Source organism: Hylobates moloch, unplaced genomic scaffold (assembly GCF_009828535.3).
Source record: "Hylobates moloch isolate HMO894 unplaced genomic scaffold, HMol_V3 SCAFFOLD_1, whole genome shotgun sequence".
Lineage (NCBI taxonomy): Eukaryota > Metazoa > Chordata > Mammalia > Primates > Hylobatidae > Hylobates > Hylobates moloch.
Genome location: NW_026652276.1, coordinates 80,830,455 through 80,858,308, shown reverse-complemented (window position 1 = coordinate 80,858,308; position 27,854 = coordinate 80,830,455). Strand labels below are relative to the sequence as shown.

Here is a 27,854-nt window from a genome sequence, read left to right as displayed (position 1 = left end):
TTTACTCACCCTTTTTCTATTCCCTCATGTCCCATTTCAAATCTGATTTCATTTTTTCCACGTTATTTTTATTTCCTCTTCCATATCTTTTGAATTTTGAGATATTTTTAGTATTTGTATAATTAAGAAAGTTATTTTGCTTAAAATTGCAATGAAATGTAGTGTCATTATTTTAGTAAATTACATGTATACTAATAGTTCTACTACTTTTTAAGTTATATGATAAAACATATCACTAATAAATAATCATTGAGGTTAAAGAACAATCCTGATTAGAGCTGTTACTTTGCTTTTTAAATTAATTACATAAACACTACAGTTTTCATAACTTATACCTGAAATACAGTAGTTTTTCCACTGCTTGTTTACACTTATCATTGAAGTTTATCTCCTCATGTTTTATTTATCTCCCTCCTTATATAAAAAAAACTTGAAGTTTCCCAATTTATTGAATCCATAAGCCTTTCAAATATTATTTTATTATTTCCACTCTGCTTTGACTTGTTGGTTTTACTTGTATCAGGAAACTTCTTTCCATCTTCATTTTGAAATTATTGACTGTTCAGATCTAATTTACCTCTAAATCATTAAAATAACAGACACTTTTGGCTTATTTCAATATAAATAATTCACATCATTGACTTTTGTATATGTAGGCCAACTCAGAACTGTCCTAATTAATGATAAGAAGGCTGAACACTGTGTAGTATTCTGATATTGTAGATTATTACAGACTTACAAAGAGCAACGTTTCATTAATGATGGAGAAAGTAGAACTTGCTAATTGCATTTAAAAATATATACATCTATCCTCATCCCCTTCTTACAATTGACACTTATGTCTCCTACAAGTCCATAGTATATAAACTTTGTCAGGAATGGAGATACTGATATTTGGGAGCATTGCAAATGATATGATCTTAGGTTGAAGCAAAGATAGGTATTTGAATACAAACCAAAATATGACCCTTACTTTCATCTAGAAAACAACTTATTTAAAATTTTAAGTATTTTACAAATAAAAAGGATCTAGCAATCATAAATTTGATTTTAAACTCATTTTGTTTTGTTTAGGTCCATCAATTTATTGGCTCAGCATTTCATCTTCCACCTTAGATATCCCTTCTGGGATCATTTTATTTCTTCTTGAAGCGTATACTTAGAATTCCTTTAACAAGTGTGTCTTGGTTGGAAATTTTCTCAATTTCTGTTTTATTAAGTGTCTTTCCCCAGCTTTATTGAAGTATAATTGACAAATAAAAACTGTATATATTCAAGGTGTACAGTGATGATTTGATATACATTGTATAATGATTACCACAATCAAGTTAATCAATATATCCATCAGCATACATAGTTACGTGTGTGTGTTGTGTGTGGTGCGAACACTTAAGATCTACTGTCTTAGCAAATTTCAAGTAAACAATACAATATTGTTAACTGTAGTCATCATGCTCCACATTAGGTCCCCAAAACTTATTCATCTTATAACTGAAAGTTTGTACCTTTTGACCAATATCTCCCCATTTCCACATGCTCCTCAGTCCCTGGCAACCAACCTTCTACCCTCTGCTTATATGATTTTGACTTTTATCTAAGATTCTACATATAGGTGAGATCATATAGTACTTGTTTTTCTGTGTCTGGCTTATTTCGCTTAGCATAATGTATGTCTGTTGATCATTTTTATGTCATCTTTGGAAAAATGTTTACTCAGGTCCTATGCTCATTTTAAAATTAAGTTTTTTTAAAAAAATTTTGCTATTGAGTTGTATTAGTTTCTTATATTTTTTGCATACTAACCCCTTACTCCTTACCAGATACATGGTTTGCAAATATTTTTTCCCATCCTATAGGTTGCCTTTTCCTTTTGCTGATTGTTTCCTTTGCTGTGCAGATTAAATGTCTTTATTGAATGATAGCTTAGCTAGGCATATACTTCCAGAGTAACAAAAATTTTTCCTAGAGGAACAAAAAAATACATATATTATTTTTTGTCTTGTTTCCTCTGTTTTGTTATTTTGTCATTTCTTTGTAGGTGGCTTTTTTCCTGGATGCCTTAAAAATGTTTCATTCTACTGTTTCACATAATGTGTGTAGGCATGAATTTTCTTTCACTTTTCTTGTTATGATTCTTGAATCTGAGGATTCATGTCCTCTATCAATTCTGGAAAGTTCTCACATATTATTTTAAAATAGTACTCCTTCACTATCCATTCTTACCTTATACAATTTCAGTTTCTCATGTTAACCTCCATCTCTTTAGTTATTTCTTTTGAATTTTTTATATTTCTGTAATTCTATGCCATGTTCTGTGTAATTTCTTTAGATCCTTTTCCTGGTTCCCTTATTCTTATATCATCTTTCCAGTTAACCATTTTGCCCATCCATGGAATTTGCAATTTTAAGAATTATATACAAATACATACATACATATAATTTCTCAAAGTTCTACTTTTTTACGTCAGGATTTTCAATCCTGTCCTAGGGTTTGAGAGAAGTTTTCTTTCCAGGCATTGAGATTTTAAGGAGAACCAAATCACCAGCTTGGCAGTTTAGCAGCAAATCAGTCTTGCTCTGGGTCCTGCTCATGTCTTTCTCCCTTTTTCAAATAACTCAGCTCTTGTTTTGATACTTAGGACTAAACTATCACTTTTCCCCCTTGTCAGCCCAGCAAAGATTCATTTATCTTTTAAAACCTAAAGTATAATTAAAAAAAAAATCAGCTCAAGTGTCTCTTTCAATGGAGCCTTTACTGACATTATCTGAAAAAACTAACAATCTTTATGATTGAGTGTCGCTTATTGTATTTCCTTCACAATACCATTGTATTACTGCACTCATATCAAGTCTGTAATCTCTCTGAGGATGGAACCATGTCCTATTGGTTTTTGTGGCCCCAATAGTACATAAGAATATATCAATGGATAAGTGGATAAAGAGAATGTGGTATATATATAATATACATATGTATGTATCTATACACACACATCCCACACACACACCACACGCACACACGCAGAGTCACATTCCTGAGCCATATAAAAGAAGGAAATCCTGCAACATATAAATAATATAAAAAACAATAATAACAAACATTTATTGAAAACCTACTACATGCCAGGCAAATTCATACATTTTACATGTGTTAATAAGTCACTCAAGATAGCGAGATTACATAAAATACACAAAGTCACATAGCTAGAAATTTATTAAAACAAGACTTGCATCTAGATGTTATGTGGCTGCACATACAAACTCTTAGTCTCTATATAGCACTGGCTTTCTGATGCCTTCCAGAATGGGAGAATCGGCAGCAGAGAGATAGGATACGCTAGAAAGAATGAGGACTTGGGCATCAAACTCAAGGAGTATGTGGCAGATGCTTAGGGAAGGACACAGCAGGACAAATAAATGAAGGCCTGCAAGACAGATGGAGCCTTGTGATGAGGCATTTATGAGCAAGTTAACATGAAGAGAGTAAACATGGCATGGACAGGAATATCCTGTCCATGTTCCAATAAGGAAATCTAGCAGCAGTTAATATCAGGTTCTGGGTACAAAATTGGATTCATAGGCAGAATGGAGGCTCCAGAAGGACTCTCAAGAACAAATCAGGAATCAAATCTAGAATTAAAAACAAGCAAACCAGTAGGCAAAAATGCAGGTTTCGCTACCCTTTAAAATACTTTTGACTAATTAAAACTTTTCTTAACTTCTCAGATACCTTTTATCCTTTAACTAGTAGATGTTAGGCCCACTAGGAGAGATAGTATTCCTTAGGTCACAGCAACAGTCAGAAGTATAACACTATATGTTGTGATGAACTTAATCCTGAACCAAAAGGAGCTCCAGCATTGGAGGACTTTCACCTCTGAAACTTTGAACCCTGAACCTGATCCTGGGCTATTTCATTTCAACAGACCAGAGCCTCCCTGACCTAATTGTGTGGTCCCTCAACTGGTCTTTCCATTTTGGATTGGTGGAGTTTTCCAAGTAAATGAAACACTATTCCTACATTAGAAGATTTGACCTTCCAATTCTTATTCTCAGTTCTATTTTTTCTTGTATGTATAAAGATGAAACGAAACAACACATTTGCTTTGCATAAATAAATGAAACCTAATTTGGTTGGTTGGTATGCCAACACCCCAGTTAGATACTTTAGAAAGGAACTTAAACGCTTCTTTAATAAAAATACGTAAGGAAAGAGAGAGTGATTTATTGGACTACCTTAGAAGAAATATATTTTATATGATTTGCGTAATACAGTAGATGAAACAGATTTAACTTGTATTATCATGAGATGGTATAGTCTATGTCATAGAATAAATATGAGTTTAAAAACCTAATTTCAAAGTAATATTCCAATAAATTTTATGGCACTATAATATATGTGGTGAAATTAAAAGTTAGGCTTGACTTATGCTTAGATTTCAGTTCAGTTAGTATTTAAATTCTTATAACACAGCAATCTCTGAGCTGATACTCATATATATATCACCCTATTTAAAGCAGTATGATACAATTAGACCTGAAGCAGTTGAGTCTTTTATATTTGTATTGCACTTTAACTTACATGGTAATGAACAAATGGAATGACTCTAGAGTAAATAATGGATGCATATGTTGAATTTTAGCATTAAATCTAAATGTTAATTTTCAATTTTCTTAATTTTGTAATTTAACATAAAAGAAATAAGATGAATAAGAAAACTAAGAAGTTAAAATCTTGCTCCAGTTATTTAATGAAACAGTAGCAAAACATTATTAAATCTGAGTGTGAAAGTAATATGGTACGTGAGATGTTACAAGTTTGGAAAATTCATGTTTTAACATAGTGAAATGAGTAAAATCAACCTTTGTTTTCTATGAAATATTTTAACGTTAATGAGAATTGAAAAGTTTGAAACCTTTGAAAATAAAAAACACATAAAAAACTAGCTCTTAGGTCATGTTTATAAAATATATGTGTCCATACATTTTTACTGCTCCTTAAATTAATATTAGAAAATGTTTTATTTATATTAATGAGGATACTAACCCATAGATTGAGAGAGACCATACATTCCTTGAGTTATGAGAAAATTTCTTTGAAAGTGTTCCATACTTATATTTTATTAGTTATTCTTTTTCACTTCTTTTCACACATCCAGAAGTTTATTCTTATATCCTCTTTTTTATTTTGGGCAGAAATTAAGCTTTTTTGAATTAATCATGCTGTTGAGCAATTTTTTATGATCCAAAGTTTCCTCCCTGCCATTTTCTACTCTACCCTTTATTCAGCAGTATTGTTTTGAAAGATGTTTCTTACTCAAAGTCATGTACGTAGGTTGCCATCTTAATTACATGTCCACTTCCACACAATTTGAAGCCATGGAGTTTTAGTCATTAAAATAAACATGACACATGTGTATAGGTCAGAGTCACAGCAAGAAACAGATGGTCACTCCAAAGGGGTGATAAAGAAAGTTTAATGAAAGGACTATTTATAAAGGTGTGGGCATATAAGAAATAAAAAATACATATAAAGGTGTGGGCATGATAAAGGGAAATCAACTAGGGTTCATGAAATCTTGGAGACCTGCAACAACAGGAATCTAGTACTACCCCTAGGCCTAAAGGAATGAGTTGTGGGAGCAGTTAATAAAAATTGGCAAGAGCTATAGGTATAAAGGAGTCATAGGACAAGAGCTTTGGTCTATGAGAGAGGAATGCAGCCATTGCCATACTATGGCCCAGCAGGGGCTATGCCTCTCTTCTCCCATGGTCCAACCCTCTGGCATGGTCTCTCCATGGCTGAACTTAACCAGAAGGTGGAAAGCAAGGAATCTGGTGATGTAGTTTATAAAGAGAGAGCATGGGGAAAAGAGTGCTAAGCAGATTTATAAGGGTTAATGGAGAATATATAGTACATCATACTGTCCTAATAGCTAATAAAAAGGCAGAAATGGTGGTTGCTTTTTAAAAATGGTATGATAAATAAAGCAGGGAGATACAACCTTATGAAGGGGAATTTTGACCATCTGGCAGAATGGCAGATTCATCTAATCTTTGACATGGCAATCCCACTTCTAGGAGTCTATCTCAAAAAATAAACTGGCAAAAATATAAAGTGATATATGTACAAGGTTATCCATTGCCAATAATTGTAATAGTAAAAGAGTGGTGGCTATTCAAATGCCTGTCAATAGGAGACTGGTTGACTGAATTATGGTGCATCCATATCATGGAGTATTATACAGCTATAGAATGAGTAAGAAGGATCTCTACATACTGTAAAATAATTTTCAGGACATATTGTTAAGTAAGAAAAGCAAGACACAAAGTGTTTCTAGCATGCTATCTTTTTTTAAAGAAAGGAGAATATATTAACATATAAATATAATTGCTTAGATTATCAGTGGTAATAGTAGAAGGCTAAATAAAAAATCAATGAAAATGGAGATTTATAGGGAGAGGAAAGGAACAGAGTAGAATAACAGGGTTAGAAGTAGTTGAAGAATTCAGAATTGAAAATAAACTGCTTTGTCCTCTATTCATTCTAGAATGCAAAAAGAATTACTAAAAGGTTTACAAAATGGATATAAAATATTTGAATTTTATAGCTCATGGCGTTATTGTTAGTTTTATTTTGTAAAACTGGGAAAAACATATTTTGTTCAGACCGTGGGCAAGAGTTATAGTAAATCAGAATAACGTATTTTTTAACATGTTCGTAAAGAGATTAATGATATTCACAAACAATTCCAGAAGAAATAGTTGATATTTTTATGTGAACATTGTAACAATGAAATGCGGTGGCCCATATTAGCTGCTCTTCCATGAGGAAATGCACTGGTTCAGATGTGAAAGTTGAGCTAGAAACCTTTTTTTGCTATTGCTCTCTAATATTTGCTTAGTAAAATGTAACAACAAAAAAATTCTTCCATTCCTAAACTTAACACAACTGACACTTCTAAAATGGGAAAGTGTTAACTTGAAAAGTAATGAATTATAGTTTGTTCATTTGATTAGAAGCCTATGTAAATGGACTTAAGGTGTGATTTCTGTCGGATTAGTTACTGTTACTCTGTTCCAGGGCAATAGTCTTTACCAGTGCTTTTCAACTTGCAGGTGAAAACCTATTAAGTCTTGAAATAAATTTAGTAGATAGTGATGAGTATTTTCAAATGAAGTAGAATACCATAGAGTAGAAAATATTGGGGTGCACTGTTAATAGTAAGTATTGGTTTGTGAAATTTTTGTTTTGTTTACACATATATAAGTATGTGACTATGTTGAGATATAAAATGTATTTCTCACTATGGGTCATGCCCAAAAAAATTTTAAAACACTGTCCTATATTACTTACTGGAATCGATTATCTTATAAATGTTTATCCAATGGGGCCGGGCGTGGTGGCTTACGCCTGTAATCTTAGCACTTTGGGAAGCCAAGATAGGCGGATCACCTGAGGTCAGGAGTTCAAGACCAGGTTGGCCAATGTGGCGAAACTCCGTTTCTACTAAAAATGGAAAAATTAGCTGGGCATGGTGGTGCATGCCTCTAAGCCCAGTTACTTGGGAGGCTGAGGCAGGAGAATTGGTTGAACCCAGGAACCCAGGAGGCAGAGGTTGCAGTGAGCTGAGATTATGCCACTGTACTCCAGCCTGAGTGACAGAGCAAGACTTAAAAAAAAAAAAAAAAAAAGTTTATCCTGATGGTATAGCAAGGGTAGATTGTATTAAGGGGCAATGCAATATGTTTATGTGTTTTCCTTACACAGTGCTAAAATTTGCTCCTAAATGAGCAAATACATGTGGAAATTAGGATGCATTAATGTGTTTGATGTTCAATAAATCTAGAGAGTAACTCAGTACAAAATGAAATAAAAATTTATCTTACTATGTGTTTGGGGTAACCAAAAGGCTGGCACCCGGTGCTGTATGTCCCTCTGCATTCCCTTCATCATACCCCATGTTTACTTGCTCTTGGTAACAAGGAGGAAGGGAAATGCTCTATTAAAAAGTTTTGAATAATATTGAAATGATCTTTCAAACTATAACAAAAGTAGAGGAATTTTAGTACATGTATTAGTATTAATTTGTATCTTGGGATTTTTTTTTGCCTAAAAGAGTATACATTTGATTTTTCTGTGAAGCATCCAGTGAGTATTTAAAAGGGGTATGAAGCGTCAAAACGAGACACTTACATTGAATTACATTCATATTCTAGCTTCTCATATTTTTCTTTCAAATAAATATTACAATTTAGTCATTTTTACTTGCAACTTGTACAGGAACTAAATAATCAACTATTTCTTATTTAGATTCTACTTCTACTTCTGCTGTAAAATTTCACTCTCAGTATCTTTCCAACTATTTAATGGAATTGTGTTTTGGTTGAGGATAGCATAGGTGCCTTATACAAATAAAGAGAAAAATCATTTGTATAAATTAAAAATTGATTCAGGTTCTTGAAATAAAAATTAAATGTTTCACTGCTTAGGGGAAAACATCTTCTGGTCTTTTACACAAAGCTTTCCATTTTGCAGTTGTTTTTAAGAGACTGCCATTGTAAGATGCAGTGGAATAGTGCTTGTTTTGACCTTTGAACATGGATACATGACTTAGCTTTTGGCATTCTGCCTAACAACACCTCAGAGGGCAGAGATTCATTCTCATGTGACATATATTTGACTATGTCTTGCAAAAATAATAAATTTGCTTTGTAAATATATCAATAACAGAGTCTTAATAGGCTTCAACTTGTATTTGTCTGGTTTGGGAAAATTATATATACCCCATTTTTAGTTTTTTTCTGTTGCTTTTATTGCTCTAACCAAGTCATTTTAAAAACTGCCCGAGAGCAAAGCAATGGCTGTGAATCCTGTTTTATTTTCATTTTAAAAAATTTTTTTCCATTCATACATTTCTTTAACTCTGATTGCAGACACTTAGCCCTGATCTGTCTCAGCATATGTTGTCAGAAAGATACAAGCCCACAGGCTAAAAACGTATCTTTCCACTATGTATTTTGCGATGTGTGATGCACAGGAGAGCTGACCTCCTTGGTTGAAATGTATCTATAATCCTTTACCTGAAAGTACTGATTTGTAAAACATGGAGGCAAAAATCTTTATCAAGGTTTTGTTAAAGAATTAAGAAGCATATATATATATATGTGTGTATGTATATATGTGTGTGTTTTATTTATATATGTGTGTGTGTGTGCGTGTATATATATATACATATATATACACACATATATATATGTATATATATTCAGGCTTTTTCACAGACATAAGCATTTTTAAACTGTATTTGGTATAAAACATGATGTGTGTTAGTTGTACTTATCCCTACTTCAGATACCTGACTATAACTTCTTGTGTTTTAACACTGCTATTTATGCCATCCTCATAAGTAGTTAGGAAAACACTTAACCATATACCTCAAACCTCATTTACCAGTTCAGTATCCAACTCCCTGAACTCCTTTCTAAGACAGTAGTAAACTAATCAGAAAAGTTAAGTGGAAACAGATTGTTAATGTCTAAGAATGGTGGAACTTGCTATACTCTGCTCTTACAGGGGTTTTAATTGTTTTTAATATGTTATCCAAAGGAAGCAGAAAATATTGTGATATTTTTCTCTTAGAATCCTTTGCCTTGGTCATCTGAAATTAAAACTGATGGGAATAGTTATCTGTTCTGATTATCCATAAAAAGGCCCTGATAATGTCAACTAAAATATCATTCTCGAAAAGGATTTGGAATTTTTATTCTTCTCAATGTCTCAGTTTCTTCATTTACTTGCTCTGTTACCATTGGAAGATGATATCACTTCTCAGTTTGCCCCCCAAAACAAAGCCACCTAGTAGAAGGTTCCTCACCTACCATTTTCTTTGGTCAGAATATCTCTGAATATGTAACAACCCTTCCAATCTTCCCCCCAAACCTCAGAAAAAAGGAGTCCCTATCTTTAATGCTAGTAGCTTAGTCCTTAGATCAGAGTCATATTCTTTCTTAGCACCTGGGCTAGGGGGAATTTTTATTTACTTCTTTCCTAGCATCTTAGTCTCTTCTATATCGACACCTTTCCTTTAGCCTTCAGATAGGCAAAGGTCTAACTGACTTGAAAAGAAAATAAATACTCTGATTTTGAAGACTCCCCAATTATAATCTATTTTTCTTTCAATTATTCATTCTTGAACTGAGGAAATAACCACAAGATGTGTTCAGAAACCCACTGGATCCACAGTGAGACAGGTTTCAGCCAGAACTTCATTGACTACCTGACATCCATAAGTCCCTACTCTGGCTGGTGAGTCCGAGTGACATTTTCAGTCTGTTCGGAATAGTGTCAGTTCAGAGACATTGTCCAGTTATTTCCTCCAAAGTCTGATTATTTCCTTTTCCCCAATGCACAGACATCCTGGTAAAAGATGGTTGGTCTCTTTGGGGAAGGCTGTGAGAAAGACTACAAATTTTTGGCAGTGTAGCAAGATCCTTTCTCTAGTGGATCTGGCCTCTCCTTCATTCAAGAGGTTCTGGGTCTGTAAATTGGCTCAAGTATGGACATTGATAGAAAGACCATGACTCTTCTTATGATTCAAGTTAGACTTGTTTACTGACCTAGAACCTGACCTTTTTTGCTTCTACAGATCATATCAGAATTTAGTAGACTTCCCATCTATTTCACTTCTAGTGACACCTTGATCAACTAACCAATACCATAGGTCTCTGAATCAGACTATTCTGATTACTGTTTTTACTACTGTTTATATGGTAACCACACCCATCTTTAGTGATTATGTTTTGTCTTTTGGCCCCTGTCCTGCCTGGGATCTAATTATCCGATTCCGTTTTAGGATTCCAGTTTGATGACAGCAGTTCCCTTGTAATTGCTGACCCACAGAGGAAAGAGACCATAGAGCTCTTCAAGGATGCTAGGGTTCCTATCACAAATTCATTTCCCATAGTCATGGTGAAAGCTGCGTCTTCTGGACCCTCCTGGTATGGGCAAGCAGGCCTTAAATTATAAATCTACTCTAACAATTCAGTTTTCCTAAGCCTTCATATACTTTCCTCTACAGTGTAACAAAGCAGTTCTGGAATTTCAACTTCATTTAGTATAGCCCATTTTTTGGTTCATGTTTTAGCCGACTAACCAAACTGTTAGAAGCCCTTTCTAACCCCTTGAATGATGACATTAAATGTAGAATCTCTGCTTAGTGGGCCCATACCAATAAAGTCAGCCTGAGCCAGTGTTATATTCCTTCCATTATTACCTCAACACCCTTAATATCCATTCCCACATATGTTTCCTGTATTTCTGTCTGTATAAATTGGAAACATCTTGCAGTTATTTGGAATGTAGCTCAACTCCTTGTGGGTCACGTTTTGTACCTCACCTTTCAAGGCCCACTGGAACTTAAGTCTAGTCAAAGGTCTAAAAGCAAAGATATGTAGTGGGGGGTAAGCTAATGAGAATCAGCAGTGCTTTGCAAGGCAAGAACTATATCCTCTTTCCTCATTTCTTCATGATAGATCACCTCATTAATTTTGCTTGATTAGATTTTGACTTTCGCATTTTCCTTATATGTTCCCCTCACAAGGTTACCAATGATCATGTAGTCCATGTTCAACAACACTGGAAAATAATTTTGCATCATTTTAAAAAATGTCTATATGTTGTTTGACATTATTGATTCTTCTTCCATTTCTCTTCTCCTTACTGTAATTTTTCATGCGTGCTATTTATAAGAATTCTCCAAGATTGAGACTTTGAATTTTTTTTCCTCCCCCCTCTCTGTTCTGTCCACGCTCTTAAATTAACAGTAATTTCTTTCTTTTCTGGATTCCCATGACTCTTGTATTCACTACTACGTATTATGGCACTCTGTCAAAAGACTTCTTCCTTAATGGAAGAAAGGCAGGTCCCCAATGTCTGATGCTCCAATGTAGTTGATGGATAGAAGAAAAAAATGTTTTTACATTTTAAATTTAATTTTTTTTAAAATTTCTTTTCAGCATACTCTGGCTTTCAAAGAGGAAACAAAAACCTTTTTTCTACTAGTCATATACCGGAATAGACAGGAATAGATCTTGGAAGCTTCACTCACCTTTAGTCTATCTTTTTATTTCTCCTTTTGTGCTCAGTGTTCACTTTTAAGGTAATTTTTATAGAGGTGTGCACAACCAGATAAAAGTTGGAAATATAATAGTTTACATTTTATTTCTTTCAGAATTTCATATTTTGTCTATTCCTGCATTGTCAAAATGGATTATATTCAGCCCCCCCGCCCATTATTTTTTGAGTACCAAATTAGTGGCTGTATTATTTTCAGCATGTGTTTAGTACTCAGAAGACATAGTCTCTATCCACTCATTCTAAATTGGCAAAAATATAGAGAGACACTAGAAGGTTTAATGCACATGATCATAATTTACTGTTTAGTTTCAATAAAATGCATTATACTGAAGCAAAGTAATTAGAGTTGCCTTTTATCTAATAATTGCTACTAATTGCTTTCAAGAGATTAGATCCCCCAATCCCATTTTTAATGACAGTGGAATTATTTTACCCTGCCATAGCATTAGTGGTGTTAATACTAATGATTTTCATATTTTCCTTGCATAGTTCAAAATGTCATCTTGTTAACAAGAATTCTTTATCAAGGATAAAAATGCATGTTACTAAATTGATAGAATAACTATTTTTTTTTGTTTTACATCTCACTAACAAATAGTGCCAACTGGAATGTTTGACTGCCTCCAATGTTATAAAAAAACAGATGATATTTCTTCAAATATGTGGTCAAATTTATTTTACTATTCTTTTTGAGCCAACACTTAATAATCAAATAGACTACTCATGAACAACTAGATTTAAATGACTGAATTAAACCTTGAAATATTAGATTATATCAAGATTTGTTTTTTGAAATTAAGATAATATGTGTGTTATCATTTAATCTTCCTTATCCTCATTTAACAGAGAAATGATGAAGAAGCAGTTGTGGATAGAGGTGGAACTCGTTCTATTCTCAAAACACACTTTGAGAAAGAAGATTTAGAAGGTAAGACCTTTTTTCTTGGGATAGCTATCAGTGTGCTTTCCAAAAGTATTTCACAGATAAATGTAGTTTGTCACATTGTGAAGAATTGCAAAAGTTGGTATCAGAGTAATGGTAGCTTACTGGGGAGGGGTACATCTGATTGTTTTGGTACAGTTTGGAATGTCAATATGCAGACCTGAAATCAGTAAGAAGCATCAGTTCATCCAACAGACATTTATTGAACCCCTACTATATTCCAAGCACTGTACTGTGTGTCAATCTTTCAATATCCTTGCTTCATGTAATTACAATCAATTGAGACATGATGACAGATCAGCATATCAAGTGCTGTATGAGAGGTGAATGTAGGACAGGAGAGGGAGGGGCATCTAACTCAGCCTATGTTGTCAGAGTAGGCTGTCACTGGAAGAGAGGTAAGAACAATTGGAATTCTCATTTTACTCATATATATATATACACACACACACACACACACACATATATATATATATATAAAGGAGAGAGGTATAGTCACCATTTTTGTGTGTTCTCTTTAATAGGAAGAAGGATGACTAATTCAACAGGGAGGTAGTATGGCCCGGTGGTTAACTGTATGGGTTCTGAAACCAGAGTGCAGTGGATTCAAATACCAGTGCTGCCCCTTATTTGTCATAGGAACTTCAGCCAGTTAGTTACCTTTTCTGAACCTCAGGGTCCTGAACTGTTAAAGCAAGGATAATAATGGAATATATTTCGTAGTTTTTCCTATGAGAATGAAGGGAAAATTACTTAGAATAGTACCTGGCAAAAGAGTTGTGTAAATATTGTCAATTATTGTTATACCAACATTTAATGTACATACAGGATTAGCTAATTGTTACTAATGAGAAATTGTTACTAATGAGATACAAGGTATAGTATTTGTCATCTTTCGACTGAAAAATAAAAGCAAGGTGATCTTAAGTACACGTCATCAGAGACAGCTCCCAATAAACCACTGAGTTGAGAGGTAAGGGTTTTTTCATTTTAAGCCTTGTAATGTAACCATTTATAGTACAATTAAATTAATTGTTCTTGGATCTTATCTTTAGTCACAACACTGACATAATAGGAGAATTACTATAATATTTAGAAACAACTCTCAACAACTATACCAACTATTTGCCTGACATTTTGCTTGTTGCACAAACATACTCAGATCTAAGAAGGTTATGCTTACTGGGTGGGCCTATTGATTTGCTATGCTATCCACATTCATTACATAAATTTAAGGGAGCAAAACCTTGAAAAATCTAGACTGGTAATGGATAACATAAAAATAACTTATCTTTGAGTTTGAAATGCCATTACATTTTTTAAAACGACATATTTACCTTCCTATTTATGTCATGCTATGACACCAAGAAAACTAACAAAGCAAGATGGTAGCTTAGAAATATACTCAATTCCAAGGAAAAATCATCTTGAGTTTAAAGATGGTGAATGGTCCTTTTTATTGGAAAATACTTAATAAAAAATAGCGTTTACTAAGATCATTTTAATTGTTATACCTACATATGTTACATATGCTTTGCTTGGCATAGTTAAGAAATATAGACAACAGTGTGCAATTCTTGCTAAAAGAGATTTCTGATTGGTAGAGCACAATTGGATTAGCCAGATTTTGTTCTATTTACTGATTTCAGTTATGGGTAATTGAATCCAATAAGCTAATAACTGTGATTAAGTCATTGGTGATTAAAATTAACTATAGAATGCAAATTAACATTGAATTTTACAATTTTGAAGGAAAATAGGAAAGAAAATCTGTTTATATTGATGTTCTAGTATTTGTGTTACACACAGCCCATACTAAATAAACAATCTAGCATTTGAAGATGCTATGGAGGGTTCTGTTGTGATGCACGCAAAAATTTAATAGATGTATTAGTTGTTCTGGATCCATTAGCCAGAGTCAGGAAATAGTGAAAGAGTGAAGTGATGGGTATTGTAGTTCAGCAAGAATCAGCTGGCAGCAGAATATCACGTGAGTAAGTGGGAGATCATCAAGGAGAAAGGTAGCATTATTGAGATAATGGCGATGGTAATTCATCTTCTGTTTGGTGTTACTATAACAGAATACCACAGACTGGATAATTTATAAAGAAAAGAAATTGATACCTAACAGTTCCAGAGACTGAGAAGTCCAAGATTGGGAGGTCCATATCTGGTGAGGACGTTTGTGCTGTATCATTCCCATGGTGGAGTGTGGAAGGATGAGAGCGGGGAGAGAGCTTGAACTCACAGTCTCAAGCCTTTTGATAATCCACATTAATCCATCCATTCCTGAGAGTGGAGCTCTCATGACCTAAATACTTCCCATTAGGCCCCACCTCACAAATTGTTGCACCAGGGATTAAATTTCCAGCACACGCCTTTTGGGGACACATTCAAACTGTAGTATCCTCCTTTTTTGCAATTTAAAGGAAAAGAACAAAACTCCACTTTTAAAGAGCTTCTTTATTAAGGCAGTTAATGCACAATAAATATTTTAAATAAAATGGAGTTGGGAATTGCTATTATAGACAAACACATTTAAAAAAATAAACTCTTAAAATTTTACATTTGAAAATGAGTGTTTCTCAGGACTTATGTGTATATATTTATTTAATAAAATTATTGGTGTTAATGTCACATCCTGAATACAGGTTGTAGAAATGCCAGATGTTTAAAAATATCTGTAAAGTCTCAGGTGCAATATATTTAATGGGAAATGATCCCCTGCTCAATACCAACAGATTGGTATATTAGTTAATTTCTTCATATGTGTATTATACATTCTGCTAAATGATATATCAACTGTATAATTTTCTCTCTCTAAATCTGTTTATTTTACGTATATCTTGTACAATTTTATGTCTTTTCCTCCTATTAAAATAGAAAGAAAACTATCTTACTAGATTCTTCTATTAACCTCCTATTTTTGTAAATCATGCAGTCAGTACATTCTTTTAATCTAGCTCAGTGGTGTCTCTACTCATCTCCTCTCCCTTCCATTCCCACTGCCACTGCTCTACTTCCCTCTCTCTTCTATGTACTGTGGACTGAGTCTTTCCCATTATACAGCCTCCTTAATACTGTCAGAGTGTTCTTTTTAATCTACTTCTGTTTCCTGCAATAAAAACGGTGAAGGGTATTGAATCTCTGTAATTAGACAACTTCAGGATTCTGAGTAGAGCAAAAATTCTTGAGGTTAAGCGATTTCTGTTTTTGGCCTCCCACATCAATGTGAGATGAGTACTATCTAAGTATAAGATTATAAAATGGGAAATACATTAATACCCTTAAAATTCTTTCTTCTATTTTCCCTTTAACACATGTCAGATAAAACATAAGATGCCCAGATAAATTTGAATTTCAGGTAAATAATAAACAACTTTTTAGTATAGGTACATCCCATGCAATATTTTTATTTATTATTTTTTATTTGCTAAATCTGGAAACCTTAGCAGTGGATGTTACAGTGAACCACCAATATTCCCCTTTAAGGACTGAGGTATTTATTTCCTCAGTTGCCAGAGGTGTTGCCTGCTTTATGGCTTATACCTACGTTCCTCCCCAAGAATTACCTTCAGCTGAAAGGAGCTGCCTCTTGCCTATGGGAGCTGCCTCCCCTGTGGTTTACTGAATGAGTACAACTCAATAAGTACATGACCCTGTAGTCAATGAAGGCTTACAAAAGCCTAGCCCCCTTGCCTCAATATGAGACAACTCTGAAGGGCTGTCCCAGCATCAGAGTTCCATGTGGAATCAGTTGAGACCTCTACTGCAATTGCACCGTAATTTCAAGCTCTCCCTGTACCAAACAAATGCTGCTTCCCATAATCCTTCAGTGTTGTTATTGCTGACAGTTCTCTTCAACAAACTCCCTGAACACATATCTCAGAATCTGTTTCCTAGGAAAGCCAATCCTCCAATTGATCATTTCCCTGTTCCCTGAATAGTACCGATAGACTTACTTGGTATTTGGCAGGAGCACCACATTGGTTATTTAGCTTGTGGAGTTAAGAACTATTGTAGTGGCTTAGGGGACTCTAAACTACTTGATTTGTCCATGATAGTAAATGAAAATCAGTGTTGCATCTGAGGGAGAATGGCAGAGTTTCTTCTCAAGTTTCTGCTGCTTTAAAGGCCTAAAGTATGTGTCAGTGTGGCCACAACAGAAACTTGTCACATCCTAGAGGATGGTAATGGACTACTTCAGATTCACCCAACTGGTAGCGCCAATTTCAGCTGCCATATCAGATGTGGGATCTTGGCTACAGCAGGATAACACAGCCTCAGGAACATGGTATGCAGCTATTGATCTGGAAAATGCATTTTTCTCCCAATTACTATCAAAAAGGAGTACCAGAGGTAGTTACCATTCCTGTGGGAAGTACAACAGTACATATTTATAGTCTTGCTCCAGGGCTATGTTAACTCTCCTACCTTCTGTCATAATAGAGTCCAAGAGGATTTGGATGAGTGAATGTTATCCAGAACTTCACATTGTTTCACCATATTAACCCAGTGACCAGGAAGTGGCAAGTATGTTGGAGGTCTTGGTAAGAGAGACGCATTTCGGTGTCTGTTTCTCAGTGAATCTGATTAAAAAACAACATGAAAGAGAATGCCACTCTATACTGAGCCTTAAACTCCAGGGTGGATGCATGAAGAGGTGAGGCGAGTTTCTATAGGGACTCAGTGAAAATAACCCAGTGCCCCTTCAGTTACTCTTATTCACCTCAGTTCTCTCTTCATTGTTCACCTTTGTCCTGTCCAGTTTTTCTCAGAATGAATGATGGCACTTTTTAAAATTTAATGGATATTTTATTTTTTTCACATATGAACATAGTTGTATCTTCTGCAGGCATAAGAGTAAATTAATGAAGCAAGTTACTTAAATAATATGATCTATTAACTACTTAAATGATTATAAAGAGAAGAAAATTTAATAGCTAAGGGTGATGTGCTATAATTTCAGCCATTTTGAATGCAGTGATCAATTATCAATCAAGGAGATGCTATTAAACAATGGACTGTTTTTCTTAATTATTTGAAAATATTTTTATGTAGATCAAATAGGAATAGCACAAGATTTACTATCTTAAACGTTAGCTGAAATTGGTGCTACTAGTTAGTTGAGTTTGAAATAGTCCAATCATCCTCTAGGATGTGACAAGTTTCTGTTGTGACCACACTGATGCATACTTTAGGTCTTTAAAAGCAGCAGAACTTGAGACGAAACTCTGCCATTCCCCCTCAGAGGCATACTGATTTTCATCAGTATTGCAAGTGTACAGTTCAGTAATGTTAAGTATATTCACATTGTTATGCAACCAATATCCAGAATTTTTTCATCTTGCAAAATTGAAACTTGCTATACAAACAATAACTCCCCTTTTCTTCTGCCCCCAGTTCCTGTCAACAACCATTCTACCTTCTGTTTCTATGAAATTAGCTACTTTAGATATTTCATGCAAATTGAATCATATACTGTTTGTCTTTTCATGACTGACATATTTTATTTAGTATATAAAGTCCTCAAGTTTCAGTGACGTTGTAGCATGAGTCAGAATTTTCTCCTTTTTTAAAGTTGAATAACATCTCCTTGCATATACCACATTTCCCCTGTCCTTTCAACTGTAGAACTTTTGAGTTGCTTCACTATTGTGAATAGTGTGGTTGTGAACATAGATGTGAAAATATCTCTTGGAGATCTTGTTTTCAATTCTTTTGAAGATATACCCAGAAGTGGGAATAGTGGATCACGTGATAATTCTATTTTTAATTTTTTGAGGAACTGCCATACTGTTTCCCGTAGTGGCTGCACCATTTTACATTCCCAACAAAAATGTGCAAGGGGTCTCCACATCCTTGCCAACACTTATTTTCTGTTGTGTGTGTGTGTGTGTGTGTGTTTTGATAGTTATGGTAATGGACTTGAGGTGATATCTCACTGTAGTTTTGATTTGCATTTCCCTAATACTGATGTTTAGCATTTTTCATGTACTTGTTGCTCACTTGTATATCAACTTTGAGAAATGTCCATTCAAGTCCTTTGTCAATTTTTTTAACAGGCAAGTGATTTGAATGGACATTTAACCCTATCAAATTTTTAAATAAAAAAATTTTAAATTAATTTTTAATTTTTTTAAAAATTAAAATTTATTTTTAATTTTTAAAAAAATTTAATAGGGTCAAAAAATTTTTAATTATTATTAGGTTAACATGGCTGTTTTATTGTTATTGAGTTGTAGGAGGTCTTCATGTATTCTAGACAGTAACCTCTTATCAGATACATGATTAGTCAATATTTTCTCCTATTCTATATGTTGCCTATTAGATCTATTGGGTGTGTCCTTTGATGCACAGACATTTTTTAGTTTGATACAGTTCATTTTGTATATTTTACCTTTATTGCCTATGCTTTCAATGTCATAGCCAGGAAATCTTTGCCAAATTCAATATGATGAAATGTTTTCCTATGTTTCTGTGTTAGTCCATTTTCACGCTGCTGATAAAAACATACCCGAGATTGGGCAATTTACAAAAGAAAGTGGTTTAATGCTCTTACAGTTCTATGTGGCTGGGAAAGCCTCACAATCACGGAATTCAAGGAGGAGCAAGTCACATCTTACACGGATGGCAGCAGGCAAAAAGAGAGAGAGCTTGGGCAGAGAAACTCCCGTTTTTAAATCCATCAGATCTCCTGAGACTCATTTACTATCACAAGAACAGCACGGGAAACACCCACCCCATGATTCAGTCATCTTCCACTGGGTTCTTTTCACAGCATATCGGATTTATGGGGCTACAAGATGAGATTTGGGTGGGGACACAGAGCCAAACCATATCAGTTTCCTTCTAAGAACTTTATAGTTTTGGGTCTTGAAGTTTAAGTTTTTGATTCATTTTGAGTTAATTTTTGCATATGGTATAAGATGCCAACAGTTTTACTCATTACATCTCTTTGTTTCTTAACATTACACATGTTATAACCTGCATTGGGTCTACACAGGTTGAATTTCTTTTCCAAATCATTGTTATATAGACAACCTACTTAGAGAGAGAGAATGTTATTTCCCATGTTTTAGGAAGTGCTTATAACATAATTTCTGCTACTTTCTACAGTCTGAGAACATAGAAGTAGTAAAACATTAGGAATATTATTACAGACTTTCTGTTCAAAAACTTTCTGTATTGTCCAATGCCAAATTAACACCTTCTCATATCCTTCATTTGCTAGTGTTTTCCTCCACACAAAAATAGAATGCTCATTCTGCCCATCCATTAGTGTTACCTTCTAAGAGTTATCATCTTTCCCCAGATAATAATAATAAATATCTTTCTCCTCTTAACCTCTCTTTATGAAAGTTCATGCCTTTTCTTATATAATTGTTTTACATATCTATATGTCTTTGTTATTTGATTATAAACTCATTGAGGGAGAAATTTTCATCTTTTATTATTATTATTATACTTTAAGTTTTAGGGTACATGTGCACAATGTGCAGGTTTGTTACATATGTATACCTGTGCCATGTTGGTGTGCTGCACCCATTCACTCTCCTAATGCTGTCCTTCCCCCCACCCCCACCCCACAACAGTCCCCGGTGTGTGGTGTTCCCCTTCCTGTGTCCATGTGTTCTCATTGTTCAATTCCCACCTATGAGTGAGAACATGCGGTGTTTGGTTTTTTGTTCTTGCAATAGTTTGCTGAGAATGATGGTTTCCAGTTTCATCCATGTCCCTACAAAGAACATGAACTCATCATTTTTTATGGCTGCGTAGTATTCTATGGTGTATATGTGCCACATTTTCTTAATCCAGTCTATCGTTGTTGGACATTTAGGTTGGTTCCAAGTCTTTGCTATTGTGAATAGTGCCACTATAAACATATGTGTGCATGTGTCTTTATAGCAGCATGATTTATAATCCTTTGGGTATATACCCAGTAATGGGATTTCTGGGTCAAATGGTATTTCTAATTCTAGATCCCTGAGGAATCGCCACACTGACTTCCACAATGGTTGAACTAGTTTACAGTCCCACCAACAGTGTAAAAGTGTTCCTATTTTTCCACATCCTCTCCAGCACCTGTTATTTCCTGACTTTTTAATGATGGCCATTGTAACTGGTGTGAGATAGTATCTCATTGTGGTTTTGATTTGCATTTCTCTGATGGCCAGTGATGATGAGCATTTTATCATGTGTCTGTTGGCTGCATCAATGTCTTCTTTTGAGAAGTGTCTGTTCATATCCTTCACCCACTTTTTGATGGGGTTGTTTGTTTTGTTCTTGTAAATTTGTTTGAGTTCATTGTAGATTCTGGATATTAGCCCTTTGTCAGATGAGTAGGTTGCGAAAATTTTCTCCCATTTTGTAGGTTGCCTGTTCACTCTGATGGTAGTTTCTTTTGCTGCGCAGAAGCTCTTTAGTTTAATTAGATCCCATTTGTCAATTTTGGCTTTTGTTGCCATTGCTTTTGGTGTTTTAGACATGAAGTCCTTGCCCATGCCTATGTCCTGAATGGTATTGCCTAGGTTTTCTTCTAGGGTTTTTATGGTTTTAGGTCTAACATGTAAGTCTTTAATCCATCTTGAATTAATTTTTGTATAAGGTGTAAGGAAGGGTTCCAGTTTCAGCTTTCTACATATGGCTAGCCAGTTTTCCCAGCACCATTTATTAAATAGGGAATCCTTTCCCCATTTCTTGTTTTTGTCAGGTTTGTCAAAGATCAGATAGTTGTAGCTATGCGGCGTCATTTCTGAGGGCTCTGTTCTGTTCCATTGATCTATATCTCTGTTTTGGTACCAGTACCATGCTGTTTTGTTTACTGTAGGCTTGTAGTATAGTTTGAAGTCAGGTAGCGTGATGCCTCCAGCTTTGTTCTTTTGGCTTAGGATTGACTTGGCAATGCGGGCTCTTTTTTGGTTCCATATGAACTTTAAAGTAGTTTTTTCCAATTCTGTGAAGAAAGTCATTGGTAGCTTGATGGGGATGGCATTGAATCTATACATTACCTTGGGCAGTATGGCCATTTTCACGATATTGATTCTTCCTATCCATGAGCATGGAATGTTCTTCCATTTGTTTGTATCCTCTTTTATTTCATTGAGCAGTGGTTTGTAGTTCTCCTTGAAGAGGTCCTTCACATCCCTTGTAAGTTGGATTCCTAGGTATTTTATTCTCTTTGAAGCAATTGTGAATGGGAGTTCACTCATGATTTGGCTCTCTGTTTGTCTGTTATTGGTGTATAAGAATGCTTGTGATGTTTGTACATTGATTTTGTAATCTGAGACTTTGCTGAAGTTGTTTATCAGCTTGAGGAGCATCTTTTACATTGTTGCATTCTCCCTGGGATCCAGTACTTTTATTTAAACTGGATAGGTACTAAAAAATGTGTTGCATTGAGTGTCATTCATATATATTTCAATAATACCTCACTGATCATGCAATACCTTTAATTTATAATGTAATTAGGTGCCTAATTAACGTTCTTCAGATATTCAAACATTTAACACATAAATACAGAGGTTTCTAATTACATTGCATATACAAATATAAATCTGATAACATTTTAATCTGATATTCAGGAATTCATAAAAGTATAACTTTAATGAAAAAGTTAAAATAATAATAAAATCTTGGCCTGCAAATTAAATTTAAAGATACTTTGAAAAAACTGTATTTCTTTTAGCAGATATTAAAATCTTTTAAGTCAAAAGCTTAATAGAGAAAATAATGCCCCATCTTGATATTCTTTTGCTCATTGCATTTGGGCAAAAAGAATTGGCTTACTAGTTTATTTCCTTTTGGGGCCATATAGTACACTGTAGACCTGTCTTAGCTTGTTTTGTGTTACTATAACAGAATACCTGAGTAATTTATGAAGAAAAGAAGTTTATTTAGGTCACAGTCCTGTAGGCTGAGAAGTTCAAAAACTATGGCACCAGCATCTTCTTGGCTTCTGGTGAGGGCTTTTGTGCATCATCATAACATGGTGGAAGGTCAAAGTGGAAGTGGCCATGTGTGAAAGGGCAAAACTCAAGAAATATCCTTGCTTTATAACAACATGCTCTTGAGAGAGATAATCAATTTTTATGTGAACTAATGCCATCTTGCAGGAGTGAAAACTCCCTCACTACCATGAGAAGGGCACCAAGCCATTTATAAGGGATCTGCCCTCATGAACTGAACACCTCCCACTAGGCTCCACCTCCCAACACTGCCACATGAAATTTTAACATGAGTTTTGGTGGGGACAAACCATATCTAAACCATAGCAAGACCCAAAGTTCAAAGATAATATAAGTGAAGCACCTAGCACAAAGCTATTATACAACATAATTCTATCAATGGTAGTATTCTCCTACTTTTCTCATTTCACCCAGTACATTCCTGAGCTCTTAAAGATAACTAAAATTGTTTTCTAACTAGGATTATTGTAATTTCAAGTGTTTTAGACTAAAAAGCCAAATATAATAAGTGTATATCTCATAATTATAATATAATATTTTGCAACTAAAGTGAAAAACAGTTTTAAAAATAAAGAAAAGAAAAAAAGTAAAAAATTAGGGCTGGTCCTCTACTTTCTAATATTTTACCTCTAAAGTCTTATGCCAAGGATATTAGCAAACAATGGCCTATTGGCCAATTTTTTCCTGCCACCTTTATTTGCATGGCCTTTGAGCTAAGAATAATTTTTACATTTTAAAATGATAGGAAAGGATCAAAATAATATTGATATAAAATTGCATGAAATTCAGACTTTAATGTTCATTAATAAAGCTTTATTGGAACATGGCCATGTTCATTAATTACATTTTGTGTATAGCTGCTTTTGCACGACAATGGTAGAGTTGAGTAGTTGTGACAAAGAATATCCCATGCACATGTATGTTTATTGCAGCAGTATTCACAATAGCAGACTTGGAACCAACCCAAATGTCCAACAACAATAGACTGGATTAAGAAAATGTGGCACATATACACCATGGAATACTACGCAGCCATAAAAAATGATGAGTTCATGTCCTTTGTAGGGACATGGATGATACTGGAAATCATCATTCTCAGTAAACTATCGCAAAGACAAAAAACCAAATACTGCATGTTCTCACTCATAGGTGGGAATTGAACAATGAGAACTCATGGACACAGGAAGGGGAACATCACACTCCAGGGACTGTTGTGGGGTGGGGGGAGGGGGGAGGGACAGCATTAGGAGATATACCTAATGCTAAATGACGAGTGACTGGGTGCAGCAAACCAACATGGCACATGGATACATATGTAACAAACCTGCACATTGTGCACATGTACCCTAAAACCTAAAGTATAATAAAAAAAAATGTTTTTCAAAGTGGCTATACTATCTTATATTCCTATCAGCAGTATATGTTTGTCCTAATTTCTCCATATCCTCAATGACAGTTGTTTTCTTTCCCCTATATATATTGACAATAATAGACAAATAAAATTGTATATATTTAAAGTGAAAAAAATAAAAAAATTAAAAAAAGAATATATGTGGCTCCATCTTGGTTCACACTGCTACTCAGTGTACTACAAACCATAGTGAGTTTGAGTGGCATTCATATTACTGCAAACGACGTTTTATTTATTTTTATTACCAGTGCATATCCATCATGTCAGAACAAGAAAATAAGAGAAAAATGAACTTTGATTGTTATGCTTTTATGGCACAGTGGAGTGTGGATTATTTTATTTAATTAGATGACAAAATATGTATTTATTATGTAATGACACTATAGCTATGCTAAAAGAATAGAATATATCTCCCCATAACCAGACTAATCACTCATCACAATATTCCTGACTCACAAGAAGACAACAGTCATAAATGTTAGAAGGCTTAAAATGGAATCTGTCATTATAGCAGAGTTTTCTTACAAAACAAAAAGGACAGTGAGACTTCAACCAATGTACATTTCTGAATGGCTCACTTGTTAGCCAAGTATGCCCTTATAAGACTGTGGCACTCTAAACAGGGCTTTCACAATGTCCACCCACACAATACCTGCCTTAATGAAAAGCTCAGTATCAGTTTCAGGCAATTTAAAAGTCTTAGCCTTTATTATATTGAAATTAAGTCAAATTATTTTTCTATTATGATCACTTTTGAAATAAGCTTTTACACATTTCTAATGCTTTCTTCAGAGCAGCTCATATAAATTAATGATTTAGAAAAGATTCCTTCACTTCGATTTAATCTATTAATTCTTTAGATCTCATTCTCAGGGAAAAATTACTTTATTGCATGTAAAGTAATTCAAATAGAATATAGTTTACAATTTTCTTCCAAATTAAGCTTGAGCCTGGATAAAAATATTTTTAAGTGCCCAACAATATTTAGATATTATTTGCCATGTTTCTATTTTCATAGGAAGAGATATGTTTAATAAAAAATACATATCTAAAAGGATAATCTGACTTTGTAAAATTATAAATTCTAATTTTCAGTCAAAACAACCCTGAATATGAACTTATCAGAATCTTGTCTGTGTGACTGCAACCCCTCCCCCAACCTTAAAAAACACACCACCAGCCCCACTCTCCACCAGTGTGGCCAAACCAAGGGAAATGAGAAGCAGGAACATAGCTACGCAGGTCAGAGCCAAATATTAAGAGTAAAAATAGTATCTTGAGCTTTTAGAACCACGAATTTTCAAAGGGAGCCAGAGGACAGAGCAGCAGCTACATTTTCAAACAGAAGCAACTACATTTTTCTAATCAACTGCCGTGTTATGGAACATAAACTTCAGGAAATGATGGATTAATGTCCTTTTATGTATCAGATAAGCAGGAGGTAGTATCAGTGGTGTGCTTTACTTGGTGAGTGAATCTTGATAAACATATTCAATAAATATCTTCCACTTATGTCCTTTAATTCAGTACAATGCTTTTTAAAAAATATTCAACTTGTGTGTACATCGACCAGAAAATGTTCTATATAAAAACTGTATTTTGCTTGGGTTTCAAGATGAATGTTTCATAAGATATCTATATATGTATTAAAATTATTTAAATATGAGGAAAAAGAACTTGTTTGCTGTTGGTGATGAAATCATGTTTAATTATAGTAGCTGAAAAAAATGTGCCAAGAGTAAACAAACTTGTTTAATGCTGCTAGTGTTTAGGTGAGAACAGTTGCTTGAAGAGTTGGGGACACTGGGAGCAACATAGATGGTCAATGAAAAAATGACAGAAGACTGATGTCACCAAAGTGTAGAGTAGGAAACCTTCCTCCCCACCACAAACACACCAGTTCAGGAACAATTCACAGAAAAATTCCCTTTGTGGGAAATCCAGCAACTAATTGAAGGGCTCCTGCACCCTGGGTGAATGCAAAATCAGATCCATTGAAGCTGGTGAGGATATTCACGACAGCTGTTTGCCAAAATTTCTACCCCCATCACAACACCATACAATTGGGAAAAAAGTCCCAGCTCTCAGCTTCTCCCAGAGGAGATTTGTGCATCCAATACCCCAACTTCGATGGGGGCTACCCAAAGGACTGGCTTCTGTCTTCTCTGTCTTAACGTGCTAATGGTGTGGAATTATCTAGCCACTTGGGGGAGAACAGAGATGGTGGCTTAGATTGGTAGCCACCATAGCTTTTTCTCCCTAGCTCAGAGCATAGAGCAAGCAAACAAAATCCCCACCTCTTTCAGCTTCTCCCTGGGGATGGAAAGAGTTGGTACATACATTAAACTTTCTGGGGGTTTTCCAAAGGATTGGCTGAAATCCCAAAGAATTCAGTCTCACTCATCCTGCTGCACTCACAAGACCTGGCAAACCCTAGACACCTGGGGCTACAAGAAATACACAAGCAAATGAGTTGAACAAGCATGAGGTTTAAGAGGCTTTAGAATCTCTTCCTGGACTTATTGGTGGGGATCTTCCATATGAGGCCAGCTCTTTGTGAAGATTCAGAGGGAAGGCTGCTTTATCTGATGCAAAGACACCAATGCATAGAGTCAAGTAAGATGAAAAAAACAGGAAGATATGTTCCAAACTAGGTAACAGAAAAATCTCCAGAAATTGACTCTAATGAAACAAAGCTACACAATTTACCTGGAAAAGAATTTAAAATAACTGTCATAAAGATGCTCACTGAGGATAAGAGAACGTTGCATGAACAAAGTGAGAATTTCAGGAAAGAGATAGAAAATGTTTTAAAAGTACCAAACAGAAATCATGGAGTTGAAGAATAAAATAACTAAATTGAAAAATTCACTAGAGGGATTCAACAACATACTAGATCAAACTAAAGAAAGAATCAGTGAACTTAAGGACAAGCCATTGGAACTTGCTGAGTCAGAGGAACAAAAAGGACAAAATAATGAAAAAGAATAAAAAAAGCTTAAAGGACTTATGAGACACCATCAAGCGGATCAATATATGCATTATGAGAATCCAGAAGGAGAAGAGAGAAGGAAAGAACCAGAAGGCTTATTAAAAGAAATAATAGCTAAAAACTCCCAATTATGGAAAAGGAAATGTGCAATCCAAGGACCCCCAAAAAGGAAAACTTAAAGATATCAACACTAAGACACCTTATAATCAAATTGTCAAAAGTCAATCACAAAGAGAAAAAGCAACAAGGAAGAAGTTACTTGTCAGGCACAAGGGAAATTTCATGAGTATAAGTAGATTTTTCTTCAGAAACTTTGCAGATGAGAAGGAAATGAGATGATAGATTCACAATGCTGGGGAAAAAAAGACAACCAGGAAAACTTGACCAAATGAAACTGTCCTTCA

The 27,854-nt window shown here is 34.6% G+C and overlaps 1 protein-coding gene across 3 annotated transcripts in view; it reads left to right on the top strand.

Moving 5' to 3' along the window:
* The window catches only part of SLC4A10 (solute carrier family 4 member 10), a 270,598-nt gene that overhangs the window by 51,052 nt on the left and 191,692 nt on the right, over nucleotides 1-27,854 (top strand). For all 3 annotated transcript variants that reach the window (XM_032755567.2, XM_032755570.2, XM_058441626.1), the window contains exon 2: nucleotides 12,983-13,064. In XM_032755567.2, coding sequence (XP_032611458.1) covers nucleotides 12,983-13,064 — 82 coding nt within the window. The remainder of the gene's footprint in view (nucleotides 1-12,982; nucleotides 13,065-27,854) is intronic.